The sequence below is a fragment of the Podarcis pityusensis genome, assembly GCF_964106645.2.
Source record: "Podarcis pityusensis genome assembly, chromosome: 7".
NCBI classification, from domain to species: Eukaryota; Metazoa; Chordata; class Lepidosauria; order Squamata; family Lacertidae; genus Podarcis; species Podarcis pityusensis.
Window position 1 is genome coordinate 41610235 of NC_138031.1, and position 20132 is coordinate 41630366.

The 20132-nt window shown below is 41.5% G+C and overlaps 1 protein-coding gene, 1 long non-coding RNA gene and 1 pseudogene across 6 annotated transcripts in view; 1 reads left to right on the forward strand and 2 right to left on the reverse strand.

Annotated features, from left to right (window-relative positions):
• Nucleotides 1-20132, forward strand: part of LOC308481468 — a 75240-nt gene that overhangs the window by 41711 nt on the left and 13397 nt on the right. The window lies entirely within an intron of this gene.
• Nucleotides 1-20132, reverse strand: part of MAPRE2 (microtubule associated protein RP/EB family member 2) — a 90630-nt gene that overhangs the window by 24216 nt on the left and 46282 nt on the right. For 3 of the 4 annotated variants that reach the window (XM_081013845.1, XM_081013846.1, XM_081013844.1), the window contains one exon: nt 11071-11198. The exons of the other annotated variant lie outside the window; for it this stretch is intronic. In XM_081013845.1, the coding sequence (XP_080869971.1) occupies nt 11071-11191 (121 nt within the window). In that variant the 5' untranslated portion in view covers nt 11192-11198. The remainder of the gene's footprint in view (nt 1-11070; nt 11199-20132) is intronic. 4 annotated transcript variants of the gene reach the window in all.
• LOC308482276 (MICOS complex subunit MIC10 pseudogene) lies at nt 13747-14726 on the reverse strand (annotated as a pseudogene). Its single transcript has one exon. The product of its transcript is annotated as an MICOS complex subunit MIC10 pseudogene (transcript).

Sequence of the window (20132 nt, forward strand, 5' to 3'; positions counted from 1 at the left end):
TTCACCAAGTTCAGAGGCTGCACACAGCTAAAAAACTGTATCAAATATACATACATATGGGAAATCTTTGGCTCTCCAGATGTCGCCAAAGTACAACTCCCATCATTCCTGGCCAATGACCATGCCAAGTCAAGTCAGATCAAGTCGTTTTATTATGGCCAATGACCAGTATCAAGATAAAAATACCAATTACAAAATTTAAAAGCTCAAAGCGGTGAGAATGTCTTATTACTTCAACTAATTGGGAAATGTATTTTTTAAACTTATATTCAGATACTATTTCTGGAAAAGAAGATCCTGGCCATCTTAAGGACCATCTCCCAATATGGCAGCCTGTATCTGTGTCTGAAATTTATAGTCTTGTAGCCCAACTAAAATCAGGGAAGTCCCCAGAGCAGAATTTAATCCCACCACAAGTTATTAAAAACAATTTGGGCTTCTGGGCTCCTATTCTGGCCTCTCTCTTTATTTGCATCAATCGATATGGACAAGCTCCCTTCGATTGAAGGTTGGCAGTTATAGTTCCCATTTTCAAAAAAAGGTCAAAGAACGATCTGGCAAACTACAGACCAATTAGTCTACATAATACCATTAGTAAGTTCTATGCGAGACACTTACATAGGAAACTCTTGGACTGGCTGGAGCAAGAGAACATTCTAGCAGACAAAAAAGCTGGTTTTAGGAAAAAGTGATCTATTATCAATCAGTGTTTCATATTATATCATTTGATTAGAAAATATTCCTCTAGTGCAGCGGTTCTCAACCTGTGGGTCCCCAGATGTTATTGGACTACAACTCCCATCATCCCTGAGCTCTGGCCTTGCTAGCTAGGGGTGATGGGAGTTGTAGTTCAATAACATCTGGGGACCCACAGGTTGAGAAAGGCTGCTCTAGTGATACAACCTCTCTATATGCTGCCTTTATGGACTTTAGAGCAGCCTTTGACTCTATATCCTGACCCACCTTGTGGGAAAAACTGGATACAGTGGTGCCCCGCAAGACGAATGCCTCGCAAGACGAAAAACTCGCTAGACGAAAGGGTTTTGCGGTTTTTGAGCTGCTTCGCAAGACGAATTTCCCTATGGGCTTGCTTCGCAAGACGAAAACGTCTTGCAAGTTTGTTTCCTTTTTCTTAACACCATTAATACAGTTGCGACTTGACTTCGAGGAGCAACTCATAGAACGCGGTGTGGTAGCCTTTTTTGAGGTTTTTGAAGACTTTGGCGATTTTTGAAGCTTTTCCAAAACTTCTTTTGCAGCCATTTGGTAAGTTAAACTTTTAAAACTTTTTTGGGGGGGTTTGGATTTTGGGTTGGGGTGTTTGGAATTCAAGGACTTGGTGTTGGGGAGGGGTTTGCAAGAATCTGGGAGCTTGTGTGGGGTTTTTTTTTGAATTTTTATGATTTTCTGTGACCATTGGGCCATGTTGTTGTTGTTTTTTAAAAAAAAATCTGGGTTTGAATTTCTGTGTGGTGGCTGGCTGGGGGAACAGTTGGGGAGGGGTTTGCAACAGTTGGGGAGGGGTTTGCAATTTCTGTGTGGTGGGTGGGTGGCTGGGGGAACAGTTGAGGTTTTTGAAGACTTTGGTGATTTTTAAAGCTTTTCCAAAACTTCTTTTGCAGCCATTTGGTAAGTTAAACTTTTAAAACTTTTTGGGGGGTTTTTGGATTTTGGGTTGGGTGTTTGGAATTCAAGGACTTGGTTCTGGGTTTGAATTTCTGTGTGGTGGGTGGCTGGGTGCTTTTGAATTTTTTGGATGTGAAGCACTGATTCTTTTTTTTTTTTCTGAGTTTGCGAAGGTAGGAGCTGTGCTGCCATGGGACCCAAGAAGACTGCTGCTGCAGAGGCCGGCGAGAGGAAGAAGGAGAAGGTGACGCTGGAAATGAAGAAGGAGATCATCCGGAAGCACGACGGTGGAATGCGTGTGACAGACCTCGCCAGGGAGTACGGGAGGAATCCATCGACCATCGGGACCATCCTGAAGATGAGGGAGAAGATCCTTGCGACTGATGCAGCCAAGGGAGTCACCAGGATCGTGAAGAACCGCCCAGCTGTTCTGGAGGAGGTCGAGAAGTTGCTGCTCATCTGGTTAGAAGAGAAGCAGCGTGCAGGGGACACAGTGACTGAGGCCGTCATTTGTGAGAAGGCCAAGGCCTTGCACGCAGACCTCGTCCAGGAACAGCCAGGAACCTCAGGCGAGCCAGAAGTCTTCAAGGCAAGCTGAGGTTGGTTTGACCGGTTCAAGGCAAGATCTGGAATCCACAGCGTGGTCAGGCATGGAGAGGCTGCCAGTTCTGATGTTTCTGCGGCTGAAGACTTTGCAGCGGAGTTCCTGGAGGCTGTGAAGAGGGAGGGCTATGTTCCACAGCAGGTCTTCAACTGCGACGAGACCGGGCTGTTTTGGAAGAGGATGCCCAAAAGGACTTTCATCACACAGGAGGAGGCCAAGTTGCCTGGCCACAAGCCCATGAAGGACCATCTGACCCTGCTCTTCTGTGCCAACGCAAGCGGCGACCAGAAGATCAAGCCCCTGCTGGTGTACCACTCGGAGAACCCACGGGCCTTCAAGAAACACAAGGTCGACAAGGAGCAGCTGAGTGTCATGTGGCGATCCAACAGTAAGGCTTGGGTCACATGTGTGCTGTTTGTGGACTGGGTCAATCTTGCTTTTGGCCCTGCTGTCAAACAGTACCTGCTGGACAACGACCTGCCGCTGAAGGCTTTGCTTCTGATGGACAATGCTCCTGCTCATCCTAAAGGCCTTGAGTTGGACTTGTTGGAGAAGTTCAGCTTCATCAGCGTCATGTTCCTGTCGCCTAAACACCACGCCACTGCTCCAGCCGATGGATCAGCAGGTCATTGCCAATTTCAAAAAACTCTACACCAAGGAGCTTTTCGGGCGATGCTTCAAGGTGACTGATTGCACCACCATCACCCTGCGGGAATTCTGGAAGGACCACTTCGACATCGTCACCTGCTTGAAGATGATCACCACGGCCTGGAACGGGATCAGCCAGAGAAATTTGAATTGCACTTGGCGCAGCCTGTGGCCGGACTGTGTGGCACCAAGTGACTCTGATGCACCAGAGTCAACAGTGGTGCAGGACATTGTTGCCTTGGGGAGGACCATGGGCCTGGAGGTCACAGAGGAGGACATCAGCGAGCTGGTGGAGGAGCACGACCACGAGCTTACCACCCAGGAGCTGGTCGAACTGCAGGCAGAGGCTGTGCAGGAGCAGGCCTCGCTGGAAGAGGAGGAAGCAACTGAGGAATGGCTGTCCTCCAAAGAACTGAGGGACATTTGCCTGAAGTGGAAGGATGTGCAGGCTTTTGCACAGCGGCACCACCCTGACAAGCACGTGGCACATGACCTTGTGAACACTTTTGATACGAGGGTCATGTCGCCTTTCAGGGAGGTGCTGAAAAGGCGGATGAAGCAGCAGACCATGGACAGGTTCTTCAGCAAGAAGCAAAGAGTGGAAGAGGAACCTTCTTCGAGTTGTCCCCCAGAGTCTTAGAAAATGTACTGTACACTTTGTTGATTTTTAAATGTTTTTCTGTCATGTTTAGAAACTTAATTTATTGTTCCTTCAGTTTTTGAAATGCTCTTTACAGTACGTGTGACTTTAAAGAGCACTTAATAAACTCTTGTTGTACCAAATTTGGCTTTGTTTGGACTTTTTTTTGACCATAGGAATGCATTAATTGAATTTCAATGCATTCCTATGGGATTTCGTGCTTCGCAAGACGAAAAATTCGCTAGACGAAAAAACTCACGGAACGAATTAATTTTGTCTTGCGAGGCACCACTGTACATCTTTGATCAACAGACAGTTACCCTATCTAATATGAACGTTACACAAAGGGACTTCTCTTAAAGTAAGATATTCTCCCCAGGGGTCATCTTACTAGAGCAATTAAAACTGAGAAGGGAATTAAGCAAGGCTGCATACTGGCATTGGTCATTCTTTCTGGGGCTGACGGAGTCACAGTTCAACAACATCTGAAAGCCCAAAGGCTCCCCAGACCTGTCTAGATTTTGCTAATGTGATCAGAATGTAGAGGCCTATCTGAAAAGCAAGATAACCACATCCCTATAGATCTTGTGATTAATTTCAGGAAGTAAATTTACTGAAATAGAAGTATGGCTCGAGGATTTGCAGATAAGCAGCAATAATCACAAGAAAGTCAATACAGTAAAATAATTAAAAATCTGTAAACCAATGCAGCCTACGTAAAGAAGCAAGATCTGTTTAATCTCACTCTGCCTTGATCTAAATACTCAGGAGAGCAAAGTGTAACCAATTAACCAAACATATCGCACAGCCTCCATTCCACAGCTATAGAGAGAATGTTCTTTCAATTAAAAGTACATATTGCTTTCACTCCATGAATTCACATTACAATTTTAATCTGGAACATAACTGGATCCTTAAAAAAAAAAAAAGCTAACAGTGCAGTCAAGTTGTTTAACCTTTGATGATCTGCTGCTATAACTATTGAGAAATAAGAATATGTGAAAGGCTTTAGAAAGACACCACAGGCACTATAGAAGTAAAATTACAGCAAGCAACATATAAACAGAGTTCTGCTAAGGAAATGTCTGGACAATCTGGATTTCTGAAGTGAGTATCTGCCAAAGCTTCTGGATCAGAGCAGAAACAATCACAGGGCCTTGCTAAATATGTGCTGAGTCATCTAATAAGATGCATTTCAAATCACACTAAGCCAAACCATGGCTTAGTTTGAACACCTAAATTTAAGTGTTCATGGAGACAAGATGGCAGCCTTCAGCAGCCCTCCTGCTAAGTTAAGCTAAGGTTTGGTTTAGTTTGTTTTCCAAATCTGGGCTTGTGGTTTTCTCCTTCCAGGACATACCATGAGCCCAGGTTTGGACAACACACTAAACCAGACCATGGCTTAGATTAGAACAGCACGGCAGTAGCAAGAATGGGGGGAGTAAAATGACTACAACCTTCTCTCCAGCAGCCCATGCATTGCCGGTTCGATTTCAGTTGCTGTTCCACCTAAGTGGTATCTCAAGTCTACAGTCCAAATTTAGCCTTATCTTAATGTCATTAGCACCCCTACTGTAAACTACAACTCAAAATTAAAATATTAAATGGGAAGCAATCTAGATTTGTGCCAGAACTCAGCTCCAGAATCTGTTTTCAACATTAGGACTTCTGGATGCATATCAAGGAAGAATAGCCACACCGGGAATTAGGCAATATGTGTGTTATGACATCTGTATTGTTCTCTGCCTTGAATCCCATTTTGCCATTTGCAATAATGGCAATAGTTTTGTCACTCTGCCTTCTCTGCCAGCCGTTGCATATCCTCTGCAGAGATGTATCCTGGGTTCCTCTATAATCCATGCTTATCCAGGAGTAAATCTTAAAAACTCCATTTTGAAAACGAAGGTGCAATTTTCTTACACCCACAAGTTTCATGCTAACTGGAAACACATCTTGTTTTATCTTTTCTTTTTGCCATTTAATACTTTTAAAGGAGTGCCCCTAGATGCCACTGAAAGAAAATACCTAGGGTAAAAGCATGCAAAGGAAAAGCTGCTTACAGGCTATCTATTCTTCTTGGTTGTGTGTTTGTCTCTGCTAAGTAGGCAGAATGCAGAACAGGGTTCCCTGTGCTTTCTGACAGCCCACTTAACAGTTATGTGCCAAATGACCTCAGTTCTAAATTTAGCATGCAGATCTACTGACACTGATTTGTGAAAATGAAAGCTAAAGTCTTTTCCATGCATAGAAAGGCTTAACATTCTTAATTTGGGGTGTGTGCATGTTCTCATTGAGAAATGGATTTTTTTTGTCCCTAGGCAATAGGGTTGGGTCCTGTATATATCCATGCACTTTTGGGAAAACCTGAGTAAGAGTATTCCAATTACAGCTGAACAGGGTTGTTCAAATGCACAGAATGGAATGCAAAATCTTAAGAGACAAATAATTGTTCTCATAAGGGATGAATGAATCTGTCAGTTTCTTCTTTTGCTAATCCCAAGCTCAGATATCAGGAAAGTTCATATACGTTTAGATAAGCATTTCACCTAATACACAGTTTTGTGAGCAATTTTTTTCATTATAGTGATTTTTTTTTAACAACCCCTCCCCAATGTATACATTTTTATACACACTTTTGGTTGGAGAACTGCACTGCAAAATCCAGAGAAGCACAATTTTTAAAAAATGAATATAGCTGTGCTTTGGTTTGCATATTGGTTTCAGAAGTGCATGTCAGGTAGATCTGCATTCAAAATTAAACTGGACAAATTTCTGCTCCATTTCTATTTTTTATCCCATCAATTATTTCAAGTAATATGTTACTGGACAAACATTTTATTTTGTATTGCCATTGTTTTTGATTTTTTCAAATGTTTTGATCCCCCCTTATTTTAAATTAGTCCCATAGCTTGCATTTTATTAAGTTATTTATAATTCGGACAAACTAACCCTTCATTCAAAAGTTGAATTTCCTCCTGCCTTTTAATTTTAGATTGCTCTATACCAGGCATAGGCAAACTCAGCCCCCCAGATGTTTTGGTACTACAACTCCCACGATCCCTAGCTAACAGGACCAGTGGTCAGAGATAATGGGAACTGTAGTCCCAAAACATCTGGAGGGCTGAGTTTGCCTATGCCTGCTCTATGCAGTCAAACCAAAGTCTGAATGTGCCACTCTTTCTTCTAGAGCTCCCTTCCTACCCCAGCAGAGTTACCAGCTCTTGAAAAACAAAAATCTAGCACCTGTGTGTGGTACAGGTGTGGCCACCAGGCATGAGAGTGTTTATATAACTACACAGCTATTTCATGTACACACATACCAGATGTATAACACACATCTATGCAGAAATCTATTTTAAAAATGTAATGCTTTGAAGGAGGGCAAAGGAGTATCCAAAGATGAATCCATGGCCAAGAACCCAAATCACATGCAGAGTTCACCTACGAAAATGAACCAGGCTAGATTACAGATGAAGACCACATGCGAGGTGTAATGTGGTTATGAAGTAATATACAGATCAAGTATTTACCCACTGTACACTGCTCTTCAAAAATAAGGACACACACATGGATGTGTTTTCTCACACTGCTCTGATACACAAACTCCCTTCCTCCCTCTGTCTCAGTATCTCTCACACACCCACACTCAAGGAACTTGTTCCTGATTTAGCTGCTGCTACTTATTCCTTGCCCCTTTTCTGTGTTGCTGCTTGTTCATTCAGAAGGGTACTCTACCTCGAAAAGGTTGCTGGGCTGGCCATAACAGCAAGCTCAAACCTCAGCCTCCTGTAGGGGGCCAGAGCAGTAAATGAGCAAGGTTGCTAATCTGGCTCCTTTTTTGCTATCACTTGTGAAGGAGTGACTTAGGATAGAAGACAACCACTAGGAGTGATGCAGTACAGTGGTACCTCCGCTTATGCTCGGGATCCATTCCAGAGCTCCGGTTGGATCCTGAGGTGTGCGTATCTGGAGGTGTTGCTTCTGCGCATGTGCACAGTGCGCAAAGCGCTTCTGCACATGTGTGCATGGCAAAACCCAGAAAAATACTTCCGGGTGTGCTGCGTACGTATTCCAAAGGATATGTAACCAGAGGTGAACGTAAGTAGAGGTACCACTGTATTTGATAGTCGTTTCTCACATCTGCACAACTAGGAATGAGGTGAGCAGTCAAAGCAGAGGTGCTTGAATATGTAGGTATCCCTGCTCAAAAGAATGAGTTGGCATGGAGCAAAGAGCAACTCACCACTTAAGACCCCCTAGTCCCAAGGCTCTTCAGTGCTGGGTCACTTTTACTACACTTACCAGCTATTTTAGAAGTGTACAGTGGATTTAAGTGTGCTTACAGAAATCAGAGGGGGATCGCCATTGATTTCAAGTGATGGGTGGGGGAAGATACGAGACTTTAACCTGCTGCATACCCTCAAAGGGCTAGTTGCAGGGTAGCATCAGAAGCAACTCACCCCTGAAGCTTTGGGCAAATCTGTGTATTGAAATGAATGGGGATATTACAACTCCATTGATTTCAATGGGAACACCAGGTTCTTCCAAGCATTGTTTTCTGAGCACTTTTTTCTGTAAACAGTTGAAGGAAGTTGTCACAAAACCATGAACAATTGCAGGCGGACAACTCTTTGAAATGCTTGTGCATCCTTACTACAACACATACATACAGCTTGGCCTCTGGTTCATCATGAATGCAAAGGCAAAATAAATAAAACTAATATTTTTTTAAAGCAAAAATTGGACAGGCATGGCATTACTGACTTTTCATATATTTTTCAAAACAAGGGGCCTTCATACCTGCCAGGGTGGTTGCTTTCTGGTTAGTTGCCAACGTATTTCCCCAAATATAAATCCAGAATGCCACAACACTTCAAGCATTTTATACAATCCAATTATCTGGCTTGTTCTGAAGTTCACTGTTAATGCTAAGAAATGCTCCTGAATATTGCAGTGCTTCCCACACTCTCTCTTGCCCTTTGAAGTCTCCTGTAAATGCAGATATTTTATGGGGGCTAATGTTACGCTGCATGAAGACTGGAAACGCTTCAAGGAACACTCGTTTTAAAAGGGGGGAGGGGAAGGAAGGAAGGAAAAAAGGATAAAAGACCAAATTAGATCAGCATAGCAGTTCAAAGATCTGCAGAGTACTACTGAATGACCCGCATACAGCTGGCTATTCGTCTGAAATAATTTCTTTGTCTTGTTCTAGCTTACAAATGTGCTTAAGTAGAAACAGTGAGACAACCTGAAATACAGTACTGCAGAATTTCATTAGAACTCCCAAGAATCCTAGCCTTCATTGGGAAAGGTTTCTGACCCTCATGACTTAAAAAAGAAACAGGATGCAATACCATGGTTTCAGAACCTGGCAAAACACAGTAACCGTAAGGTTAATCATGGCTAAGGTTAACACCAGTAGTGCCAGTGCTTCCCCTTTCATGGGATTAAAAGGCAGGGGGAAGGTAACACACAAAAGACCAGGAAGAGACTGGGAATGAGCATTCTTGAGCTGGGTCCCCCATGATTCATAGGGAGTGATTTGCGCATGCAGTGAAGGCATATAAAGGGGGCTCCCATTAATAATAATATTCAGATAATTTCACCTTCAAGAATTGATTCCAGCTTTCAGTTGTTTTAATAATAATAATAATAATAATAATGTAGATTTAGAGTACGTGGGGGAAATCTAAATATGAAACTTGGCAACAATCATGATGATACTACATTAATAACATCCATATTCAGTAGTTCACTATCTATATCTAACACAGCTCTAAAGTTTGACACAGAGTATGGGCTCTTTAAGGACAAGTTGCCCTCACATGTTCTAAAAGCCAACATTTTAGGGCATGCGACTCTTAACAATCAATGGTTTGCTTGTTTGCTTGTTTTATTAACTTTCTATACCACACTTCATCTGATGATTACAGGGCAGTTTACAATATGAAAACACAAAAATGCATAACATATATTATGAAATAGCACCTTATACTTTTATTGCAATCATTATGTGGTCTTCAGCAAGCATGGTAAAGTCTTCAGATACCACAGAACAACATTACAGCTGCTAAGTGCAAACACTCCATCAGGAAATTTTATGTGAAGCAGGGTAAGAAAGCAGACAACTTTAAAGTCGGTTAGGGTTTTCTCCATATTTACACCCCACTATCTAAATACAAGAACAATGGAGAGTAACAGTTACAGGTGTGCAGGTCAGAAATAAAAGCAAAATAAATAAATGAAAGCTATGAAATTGGTGAATAAGGACAACTTACTAGAATTCCAAGAAACCGAAGTAAGGCTATACTTTCCTTGTAACATGCACTAAAATCATTATTAAAAAGATGATGGAGGAGACGCCACAAAAGAATTATCTGCTTATCACATGTGACCAAGACAGGCAGAGCCACATTTACCATTCCACTGTTCAAAGCCCTTTTGCCCTAGCAAGTCTCGATCGATATATGGGATTGCCACAACCCAAAGATGCAGACCCTTGTTGGATTGAAAGCATGGCTGCAGCATGACTACTCAAGCTCAAAGCTAAACAATATATCAAAGACTGAAGCAATTCTGCTAGACATTCCTGCCAGCTAGTCTTTGATTCAGCAGCAGATCAATGTCCCAAGGTGCCAAAGAATGCACATCAAACAGAGCTACATGCAGGCTCACTTGGAAAAAGTCCCTCATCTCAACTTGTTGCTTGAAACCTTGGAAAGAGAGGTCTACAATCTACATAACAAGACAACCACCCTACTTTCTGTACCAAAATAAAATGTAACATTTCAATATTACAAGGTTCCAAGTAACACAAATGGGTTAACGTTATCCTGTACTGTATTGTTCCAGTACATTATAAAGAGACTCCATTTCTCTGTAAGACATTATCTTGCTGTCTGCCCTCCTCTGGTTCTAACCATTTGTCTGATGATTTTTACCATGCAAATGATGTCCAAGATTTTAGTTGTCCATTCTCTCATAGATGGGGTTCTCTCCCCTATGCCCCTCCCCCATTTTGACAAATGATAAAGTATAGGTAAAGTATAGTGCATTACTACTTCGATTTCCAAAGATCAACTTTTCAAATAAAGGTGTGAATTTGTGATTCACACAGTATTTATTATATTATTTATATATTCATTTACAGACTGCCCTTCATCTAATTAGGATCACAGCGATGTTCACATTACAGTAAAAAAGCACTACACATAAAGTTCTTAACCAGTAAAGTTCAGATCGAAACAGCAATTGGCAACTAATGTCAAAATAGCTCTGTAATTTACTCAAGTCCATTCTATAGATTTGAATATTTAGAGAGCTAAAGAATGGTTTTTAAAAAAAATAAAAATTATGTGTATCCTTTAAAATGAATAACATCATGTAAAAAACAACGTAACACAGGCAAAAATACAAATATATGTGTTTGATACCGAGAAAGCTTTTATTCTTCTTCATTATTATTTACAGTATGTCTACACCACTTTTCAGGCAGACCACTGATACAATGTTATTGATAAAATACCAGTCTTTAAAAAAAGTTGCATCTTACCTGAACATAGTTGTTCAACTTTTGTGTAGTTTAAAGCTACTATATCGTTCACCCATGCAATGATGTCATGTCTGCTCATAGTCTCTTGGGTTATAGAGGTAGAATACACGTTGACCGCCATTCCCCAACTGCAAAATCAAATAAGCAGATATATAAGATTGGTTATAATTCTTACGAGGCGCATGCCATCAACAATGTAATTCTCCCCTTACAATCTTCATGTCATAGAGGTCCTCTTAAGAGCTCCAAGCTCAACTTTTGTTATTATTGAAACAGCATACAAATATAAAATCAAATCATATTTGAAAAACATTGTAAAGATTCTGGTTAGCACATCCTGAAACACTTTTAAGAAAATTAGCATTTAGGGTATATATTACGCCTCTAGGCACTTATCTCTTGGAAATGCTAAGTCACTGCATCACATAAAATTGCAACAAGATTCATCTAATGAAAAGTGAGCCAGCCCTCTCTTAAGAAGGCTTTATCAGGAAGCTGAAACACATGTGTCAACCCCAGCGCCAATTTTTCACAGGAAAATGAGGCGTCGCATCTTTTTGTAATTGGTGTTTGACCAGAGACAGTATTTCAATGCATTCTTATCCTGAACTCTCTCCCAAAAAAGCAACATTTAATAGGTGTAGCATGCATTTTCTTACTGTGCATATGGGTTTTTAACAGCATTCAGATCTTTATCTTATACTGGGACTTATCCCCTGTATCAGCTGGTTTGGTAAATTATCTGTTTTACTTGGGAACTGGACTTACAGATTTACTAGGATGTGCTTATATTTTGAAATTCTGAAAGCATTCGTAAAATTAGGAGTGAGATGACAAGCACCACTGAAAAGTATGTAAATATAGTGCATTATATATGTGTAGATGAGTTTTCTTGTTGTAGCACAATTTTTTTTAAAAAGGATGCTATGAATGGTGGCTACATGGTAGCATTTGCTTTTTGCTCCAGGAGAACTCTGTATCAGGATTACATAGTGGGATCAGAAACAAGGCTATGAGAACACAAAATGCCCAAATGATGCTTCAGGGGTGGGGACACTTTTTCAGCCCCTTTATTTTTTTTGTAGGCAACCTCTGAGAGCGACGTCCCAGTTGTGGGCAAAACAATGGATGTGACAATAGGATATGCAAAAGACAGAGGTGTCTTCATTCTCCCTTGCCTCCATTTACACATCTCTGCATCCTCCTCCTAGACAAACAGGAGCCATTATAATAGTTCCAGGACAGAGTAACAGTTGAAGGAAGATGTGGCACAGGACTAGTGAGGAGCATTGTTGGGGTTGAGGGTTGGGGGTAGTCCTGAGGGCTGAGCACAGAGGACTGGAGTATTTCCCACTCCATTCTAGTCCTTGGCAAGGATGGGGGAAAATCACATGTGACAAGTAGTATCTATGGACATAGTCAAACTGATGCTTTGCATACTTAAGACAAAAGGAATTTGGCTCTTCAGATATTCTTCATGTCATCAATTCCTCAGCCCCCAAATTTGCAGAGCAGCCTTTGGCCTTCAACTTACTCAAAGCAGACCCATTTAAATCAATGAACATGCCTAAGTTAGGTCCATTAATTTCAATAGGTCTACTAGGAGGAAAAATCAGCTGAATACCACCCTGTGCCAAATGACCATACCCAGCAACAAATGATTGATTTAGCAAACCGGAGATTTTAAAAAATAAAAGATAATGCATTTGAACTGAGCTGGAAACAACTAACAAGATTTTACATTATGTTTATATTATTTTTATTAGCACACATGTGTTCTGCGCAATCTTGCACACACATTACTGGCAACTGATTAATATTTTATTTACCACAGGAAAATGCAGTGATTCTGCCTGTGGGGCAAGACCCCGTGAAGCGGAGTTAGTAGCCTGAATAAAGAGAATGAAAACATTAAATATATGTGTATGGATAAGGTAAGCTGTTAAAGCACCTTTTGCAAAAGCATGTGCACATGTGTGCGGGCACACCCCCCCCCCCACAGACAAGGTTTACTGGATGAAATGGTCAGGTTTTAAAAAAATAAACGCTGCTTACAATTAAGCAACATATTCATATTCTGACACCACCACTATGCTCCATTAATGAGCTAAACTGGCTCAAGGCTAATATCAGATTGCCTGCCTGTCACTCTTCTTTCTTCCTCTAACACTCTTGCCATTTCCTTTTTCAGCTGCTTTGATCTGGGTGGGCTTTTCGGATGGTCTGGGTTAACACCAGGGGAAAAACTGGGTCATCTCAGCTCACTCTGTGTGTCTCTCCCCCCCCCCCCTTTCACAGCTCAGCTGAGTCTCACCCTTTTAGCCTGACATATTACAAGCATCATTCATCCTGGAGAGTGGAGGAGAGAATGAGAAAGAATTTACATTTCAATCCCCTGACTGCCCTCAAGATTATTGCCTTCTGTGTTTTACGTCTGTACATACCAGTCTCTTCAAGTTGTTTTGTGACAAGAGCTAATGGGATTTCTGCAACTGCATAGGGTGACAAGATACAGTCTGAGTAGCTGCCGGGTTTCTCACAACTTGTGGGGGTCTTGTAATAAGATATATTTTATTTCCATAGGTTGGCATGACTAAGGCCATGTTCACATGACTGCTGACTCCACATCCAGTGTGCTCCCCAATGTTGTTGTTTTTTTAAGGGGGTAGACTCGTTTTTATTTTACTTTCCAGAACAGCACCTTTCTCATTTTCGTTTCCAAAAGAGGGATTACAAAAAAAAAAAAAGATATTCGGACCCAGGTGTCGCAGGAAAAAAGAGCAACGGGCCAAGCGCTTCCAAAGGCTGTTGCCTCAAGGCTGGGACGCTTCGGCCTTCCCAAGGAATTGCCAAGGTGAAACTGTTCCTCTGACAAAAGAGAGGTGTGGGTCGGGCCTGCGTCATTGCTCCTTGACAAACTGCCCATGGAGAAGGTAAGGAGACTGGAAGTTATGCTGGCAGTTAGAATGAGCCATTCCTAAACCCATTCCTGACCCAAGAGTGATGGGCCACATCGTGCTTTTGAAGATGATGACCGAGAAGACAACACCCAACCCAAAGCCAGCACCCAGCTTGACGGTGGAGTCAGCCAAGCACCGGTCCCACTACCTGCCCAAATCACCCTCCGACGCCATCTTGGCCACCGCCTCCTCTGTGCTCCCCAATGTTAATTTTGGAAGCAGCCTTCACACATTAGCCACAATCCATACTGATCCTGCAGTCTGACAAATACTGCTGTTTGATGCATTTATTTCTCAAACCAGCTTCAGTTTGATTAGAATACTGGATGCAGAGCACAGATGACAAGCTTAATGAACAGGAGTTCCCAGAGATCTCCAGAGGTGGGGGAACCAAAAAGGTCATGCACATCAGGTGAAGACATCCCTGCTCCATCTCTGATATGAACAATGTGGCTTGAAACAAACAGGGGTGGGGGTGGGGGAACGAGCTCACTGTGTTTCAAGCTACTAATGTGAACATGCCCTCCTAAGGCTCAGCTGATTGCTGCCATGTTCTCTGGCCTTAATGCCCACTGTCTCAAAGGGAAATAAGGGAGGAGACAAGACAGAGAGCTATCCTCCGCACTGCACAACCTGTCAGGCCAGAGGACATGGCTTTACCCAGCTCCTCAGATTCTGAGAATACCTTCCTCTCAATGGTCTCCTCACTACCACCATGCCATAGGAACCAGCAAAATTGAACAATGGTCTTTTAAAAAACTGATTACACTTCAGAAGGGCAGGGTTAATCGCAGCTCCAGACCAGCGAACCTTCATAAGGCCTAAGCATGTCAATGAGACAACAGTTCTCCTTGTATGAGTTCCAGCCAGCATCTGTCATAGTCCATGATCTTGACAGATCATGCTCTGCACTGCCTATCATGATCCTACATAGGGAAGGGCCAAGGCAGCCTATCCAACAACAGCCTGCTCCTCCAGTAAGTGCCGCAGCTTCAGCTCAGCCTCCCTTGTAATACTTGAACCAAGCTAGGACAGGCTTACCACCCTGCCTTTGAGAACCACACTGGGACAGTGTATATTATTGGTCAGGGCTTCTTTGATATCTTCACTGTATGTGGGAACCCATAAGAAAACGAGACATAAGGCTGTTATGGGTTTCCAGGTTTTCATGCCACTGGGCATTAGTCACCTCAAATAACTCTGCTGACAGTCCTGTCTGGTTGACTTTGTTGGAGTGTAGTTTTTCTGCACTGGACCGTTTCCTGTCTGAGTTATATTTACATTACAGATACATAAAGTTGTGGCCAAAGTTCAAATTTGTCCTTTGTCTCCTATTTCTTTCCTGGGTCCTGGACCAACAGCAAATGAACTGGGTTGCTACGGGGAATCAGGTTCAAACAGGAGACCCAGATTCAAAAGCTAGTTTAGTCATGAAGTTCATGGGTTACCTTTCACAAGTCCAGATCTAAATCTTATTGCTCAGGCTAATTGCACAGACAGGCAATAAAAACAAGACAGGTACACAAAAACAAATTGATCTATACTATGGTATGATTAAAAGTTATAATACCCTAGTCTTTTTTGTGGATGAAAAGTATATGTATGTACATATACTGTATTGCAACTCAGCCTAATCCACTGTATGAGAAGTCTAAAATAAGGTTGTAATTTGAGACACATTAGATTTGTTGTTCAAGTTTTTTTAAAAAAAGTCATCTGAAAGATTTATATACCATCCCATCAGCAGTTTCCAGGGTGTTTTTCAAAAGCAAGATAAAACAAACATAACAACCAACATATTAAAAGAGGACAAAAGACATTTAAAGTTCTGAGAGAATAAATATACCTTTGCCAGGCAAGGAAAGGAGTAAAATGTCGGTGCCAACCAGGCCTTTCTAGGGAGAAATTTGCTCAGTAAAGGCACAACTACTGAGAAGGCCCTCTCTCTAGTTTCCATGCACTTTCTCACAGGGGGAAGGCTTACCAGAATAGTCAATGGTCAATGATGATGAGAGTTGTAGCCCAACAAAATGTGTAGGGCACCTTGTTGGCTAGCCCTGGTAAAAGGGCAGATATTCCTTCTGGTTCTTTGGTCCTAAACCAGGGGTCAGCAACCTTTTTCAGCCATGGGCCGGTCCACCGTCCCTCAGACCATGTGGTGGGCCGGACTATATTTTGGGGGGGAAAACTGAACGAATTCCTAAGCCCCACAAATAACCCAGAGATGCATTTTAAATAAAAGCACACATTCTACTCATGTAAAAATACCAGGCAGGCTCCACAAATAACCTGGAGATGCATTTTAAATAAAAGGACACATTCTACTCATGTAAAAACACACGTGCCGGATTGAGAAGGCGATTGGGCCACATCTGGCCCATGGGCCTTAGGTTGCCTACCCCTGTCCTAAACCATGCACGGCTTGGAAAGTAAGTACTAACAATTTGAACTCTCCTTGAAAACAAAAGTGAAATCCAGTGAAGCTAACACCATTGAGATATGTTACCATTGACTAGTTAACAAGCAAAGCAGCTATCATATTTTTCTGTCTATAAGATGCCCCCATGTATAAGACACCCTCTATTTTGGGGGACTCAGATTTAAGAAAATTGGGGGGAACACTATCCATGAATAAGACGCTCCCTAATTTTTGACATTATTTTTTAGGGGGAAAACCTAGTTTTATACACAGAAAAATATAGTATATTTTGCATAACCTGCAGTTTCCAAATAATCCTCAAAGGAAGCCTCAAGTACTATGCATTAATAGTACTCAAACTTGGGTGTTGTCTAAGCAATTGAAGGGAACTACTTGCCACAGAAGCTACCTGATCCTGGATACACCTAGATGATGAATTTAAGCACACTTATGACACATCCCCTCAATTCTGTGAATTACTTCTCCCAGCAATTTCATGTAAAATGTTAAAAACCATGTGAGACAAGATATGCAATGGGGTCCTGCAGAGTTCTAGGCAGAATGGAGCTAAGCAGCAGTCCTTGAGCAACACCTTCTGGAACTGCCCCTACAGGTAAGAATTTGACCCATGATGTCTCCAACCCCCCAGTCCAAGGAATCTACCCAGAAGGATACAGTGCTTGATAGTATAGAACGCTATGGTTCAATGAGAATTAGCAGAGTTACACTTCCCCATCAGGGTGACCAAGGCTGTATCCATTGCAAAATCAGGCCTGAAACCAGACACTAATAGGCTCATATAAACAGTTTCACCCACCACTATCGCACAGCCTTCATCTGCTTGAGTATCTTTGCCCAATAAGGAGATATTAGCAGCCATGCAATAATTGTAACAATCCTTGATATCTAAGGAAGACTTCTTTAGGACTATCAAAATACATAGGCCAATATGACAGATAAACTCTTCTAGAATTTGATTTTTAGTTTTATAGATACCACACCTTTCTTTCCAATAACAAACCAACAGTTTTACAATGCCTATTAATAATACGTGCACAAAATAAACAGGATATAATATATACCAAAAGATAGATAAGGGACATATTGTAGTATTTTTAAAACTATGATCAAAGTGTAACAGTACTGGGCTCTAGTAGACTACCCCAAGGAGAGTTCTACACCCATAATGTTACAGTGGTACCTCGGGTTAAGAACTTAATTCGTTCTGGAGGTCCATTCTTAACCTGAAACTGTTCTTAACCTGAGGTACCACTTTAGCTAATGGGGCCTCCTGCTGCTGCTGCGCCACCGCTGCATGATTTCTGTTTTCATCCTGAAGCAAAGTTCTTAACCCGAGGTACTATTTCTGGGTTAGCGGAGTCTGTAACTTGAAGCGTCTGTAACCTGAAGCGCCTGTAACCTGAGGTACTACTGTACAAGCAACTTCTTCCACATTGTAGCAGATCTTATTTCCTGCATGGATAGCTCCCAAACCAGGGCTTCCCTCACAGGTGGCTTCATTACTGCAACGTGACCAGAAATATCAGCTTGTGCAAAAAGGCTGCCATCAAATTGCCAACTGTTACTGGATAATCAATTACTCCAACATTAAACACTCTACATTGCATATCTTTGTTTCTTCAACTGTTTCAGATTCAAAGTTCTTACATGTAAATTAAGTGGTGCTGCAGACTCTGTGGAATGCTTCCTTAAAGGAAGTCCACCTATCCCTGATACTCTATACCTTCAGGCAACAGGTAAAATCCTGGCTTTTTCACAGAAGGCTTATCTGGCTAGTTGACACAGTCTACAGATGCTTTCATTTGCTCACTGCATTTGGGGGGGGGGGTTCAAAGGCTTTATTCATGCAGGAATTATTTACAGGATAGACAGAGATGAGAGAGAGGAAAAAACAACAATAGACATATTGTCTCAACAAGTTGGGAGAAAACAATAAGCAAAATGGCTCAGCTTTAAGGGTGGAGTTAACTTAGAGAGCCACAAACGAATGCTGGATAGATTGCTGCACACACAGTACTCACTGCATTATTAACTAGATTTTTGTTCACTGCTGCCACATAATTTTTACTATTTGCTTTTTGTGAAAGATATGTTTGTGCATCTGTGTGTGTGTGTGTGTGTGTGTGTGTCTCACCCATGAAAATATTTTGAAAATGTGATCTGAAAGCCACTTAGTATTTTATGAAGAAAAGGGGAGCAAAAAAATTCAAAGTAAAAAGGTGTATCCAAAAGGAGGGTGCCTGATACAGAAGTTACTCTCAATACACAAATGATTGTTTGAAGAAGCTAGATGGAAATGCCACTGCTTTTAGTGAGGGGCTTCACTTTTTTCTTTTTCAAGAAAAGGAAGCTGCAAAATAGGAAGACAGGTCAGGATGCTGTCTGGTAAGAAAGACTGGAATTCTCAGACAACCACGATGAAGGATGAAGCATGACTGTAGATAACATTGGCCAAGAGGGAGAAAGACCCTGAACCTTTACTCATTGTTTTTCCAGTGGTTTCCTCTCTTCCTAATAAAATGGCATGTTTAGAGGCCACCAGCTCTAGCTAGGGACTTTAAGCTGGAAAATAAATACTCTTGGTTCAACAAACTGGTGAACTGAAGCTTTGCTCCTTCTACTGCCTTTGCAAGCTGAAGATTTCAACATCTATGGACTGTAATAGCAAGATTTCGGAGGAAGAAGTCACCTAAAAGGAGAATACCCACCTGAAATATGATTATAAATTTTCCAGCCTGTATAACCTGCATGCTACCAATCTGCTATCAAGTAAAGTTCCAGGTGCTGGTACAAATATTTATGATCCCATACATTTCAGGACCAGGTTATTTGAATGATCATCTTGTTCCTTATATACACAGTCAATGGCTGCAGTCTGTGAGAGCTTCTTCTGAATGTTCCAAAGATCTCAGAAGTAACTAGGAGCAGGGCTTTTAGTGTGGCTGTACCAGTTCTGTGGAATGGCATTCCTGTAGAGATATGACAGGTGCCAACGATCTGTACTTTCCGGAAACAACTGAAGACATTTTTGTTTCAAAAGGCTTTCCCAGCTGGAAAAAAATAGGTCTTTGCCATGAGTATCTATTTTGTATGGTGCTAGTTTAGTTTTAAATGAATTTACTGTTGTGTTGTATTTTAAACTTTTTTTTATTGATTGTATTGAACAGTGCCTTAAGATGGTTGTATAGACGGTGGTTAATAAATTAACAATAACAGATAATAAAATAAAATTCTACACAGTCAGAGATCTAGTATTCATACAGTTTAAATAAAGGAAAGTTAGAACTGGCAGTATTTTATTTTTTGCTGCTTGTTCACTTTGACAGGTGTCACACGGTATAAAGAAAGGGAGAGTTGGATTAGCAGATCAAAGCTGTTGCTCAGCAAGGGGAAATGAGAGGGGATAGTCTTAGATATCAGTGCTAATGAACAGGTACCCCTTTCCTTTTAAGGTTCTCTGGCTTAGAGTATGTGCTTACACTCTGAACAACTCTATTCATGATGCATTCCCAAAGTTAATAGTTCTTAACTTCAGACAGACTACTAATACATCCAAGGGAATACTTGCAGACAGAAGAAAGAAGCATAGATAGAAGTAGAGAAAGGAAGACATTTCCTGGAAGTGCAAAAGAAAATCAATAAACCTAAGCATTTTGAACTTT